General features: G+C 52.8%; 1 protein-coding gene across 1 annotated transcript; it reads left to right on the top strand.

The window, feature by feature from the left end:
• The first annotated feature begins 74 nt into the window (after positions 1-74).
• SARC_11639 (hypothetical protein) lies at positions 75-772 on the top strand. The gene has a single exon (XM_014294270.1). The coding sequence runs from the start codon at positions 176-178 to the stop codon at positions 482-484; it is 309 nt and encodes a 102-aa protein (XP_014149745.1). The 5' UTR covers positions 75-175; the 3' UTR covers positions 485-772.
• The last annotated feature ends 570 nt before the right edge of the window (positions 773-1,342 follow it).

Genomic DNA, 1,342 nt, shown 5'->3' with positions numbered 1-1,342 from the left:
CATATATATACTCGTCAGTTAATATTCCCATTTCGCTATAAAACATTCGCAGGGGCGAATATACGGACCCGTGGCGGAATGGCGGAGTATTCAGGCCAATCGGGCGTACGTGCTGTACCTTCAGGAAACAACGTCGACTGCGCCAGTGCACGCAAGGGCAACCAACCACCAGCACATGTACGCCATGAGTGATGGGGTAAAGGTGCACGGGTCGAGATGTAACAGCGTTGTAGAGTCACAGGAGAATCACGGGGCGAATGAATTGGAGGGCGACTTTGTGTGTGGGGATGAGGATGATGGTGTATTGCCTGTGCGTGAGACTGTGGCCGCGGATGCTAGTGGACTTGTGGGTACGCATACGGCGGTAGGTGATGTGGGTGGGCGTATAGATGCGAGTTTGGCCGCGTTTCTAGTAACAGCTGAACGGGAGTACAACCGGCAACTACCCGACTGGGTCATTAATTCGGAAATTGTCCACTTTTGACCAGTCCTATCGGTAAGGATCCAAGCCTCAATCAGCCTTCCGAGGAACAAATAGTATCGTGAATAAGTCGACAGGCTGTACTGGGTAACTCACCAAGCCATGGCCCACGGGCGATGCGATATCTCACCCGGGAAACTGCCTGCCTTGCCTTCACACCTGGTGGTGTGGGAACATCGCTGTATCGCTGCGAAGCATAGTGCCGTTGTACTGCTATCTGTCCATGTGTCCTCGACGTCACAGTTCGGTACTCGGACAGGTGCTGAGTCTGGGAGGATCTACGAGCAGGCGGGTTTAGTGCGGCTTACTACGGCGCTGGGTGCTTGTGGTCGGTCGTATGCTCAGATGTCACAGGTGGACTGGGCAATTGGTCCTTTCCCAGAGATAGAGCAGTCTGTAGTACATCATCTGGCATGGCTCGGAAACTGGATGAGAATAGTCCATCGGTTCAAGATAGTCGCGCGCGTATGCCGGTTTGTATGCCGTCGCTCTCACGCTGCACACGTGGCCGAAATTGGAGGCGAGTGGCTATACATGCGTAACATGGCTTTAAGTAGTCGAGTGGATATACATGCGTAACATTTGTATACATGCGGAACATGGCTTCAAGTAGTGAGACATGGGCACACCTCGGGTGCAAATGCTGCGTCAGCGGCAGCCACTCATAACAGGACGGGCGTGGTATTGAGTGTAGGACAGAGGGGACGGGGAGTGACACGAGCCTCACCACCGAGTGAGTGGAGGAGACGACCTCAATCCGTTGAGAAGGTACGATGGCTATACGCTCCGGCGTTGTTGTAAATATACCAATTTTACACGTTTCATAATATAGTTTATGTGTACATGAGGCACGCTTGTGTC

This window comes from Sphaeroforma arctica (genome assembly GCF_001186125.1).
Source record: "Sphaeroforma arctica JP610 unplaced genomic scaffold supercont1.1801, whole genome shotgun sequence".
Classification (NCBI taxonomy): domain Eukaryota; class Ichthyosporea; order Ichthyophonida; genus Sphaeroforma; species Sphaeroforma arctica.
This window is presented reverse-complemented; position numbering and strand designations above follow the sequence as displayed.

Coding starts and splice junctions, on each gene's coding strand:
- SARC_11639 (XM_014294270.1), top strand. CDS start 176: ATGTACGCCATGAGTGATGGGGTAAAGGTGCACGGGTCGAGATGTAAC.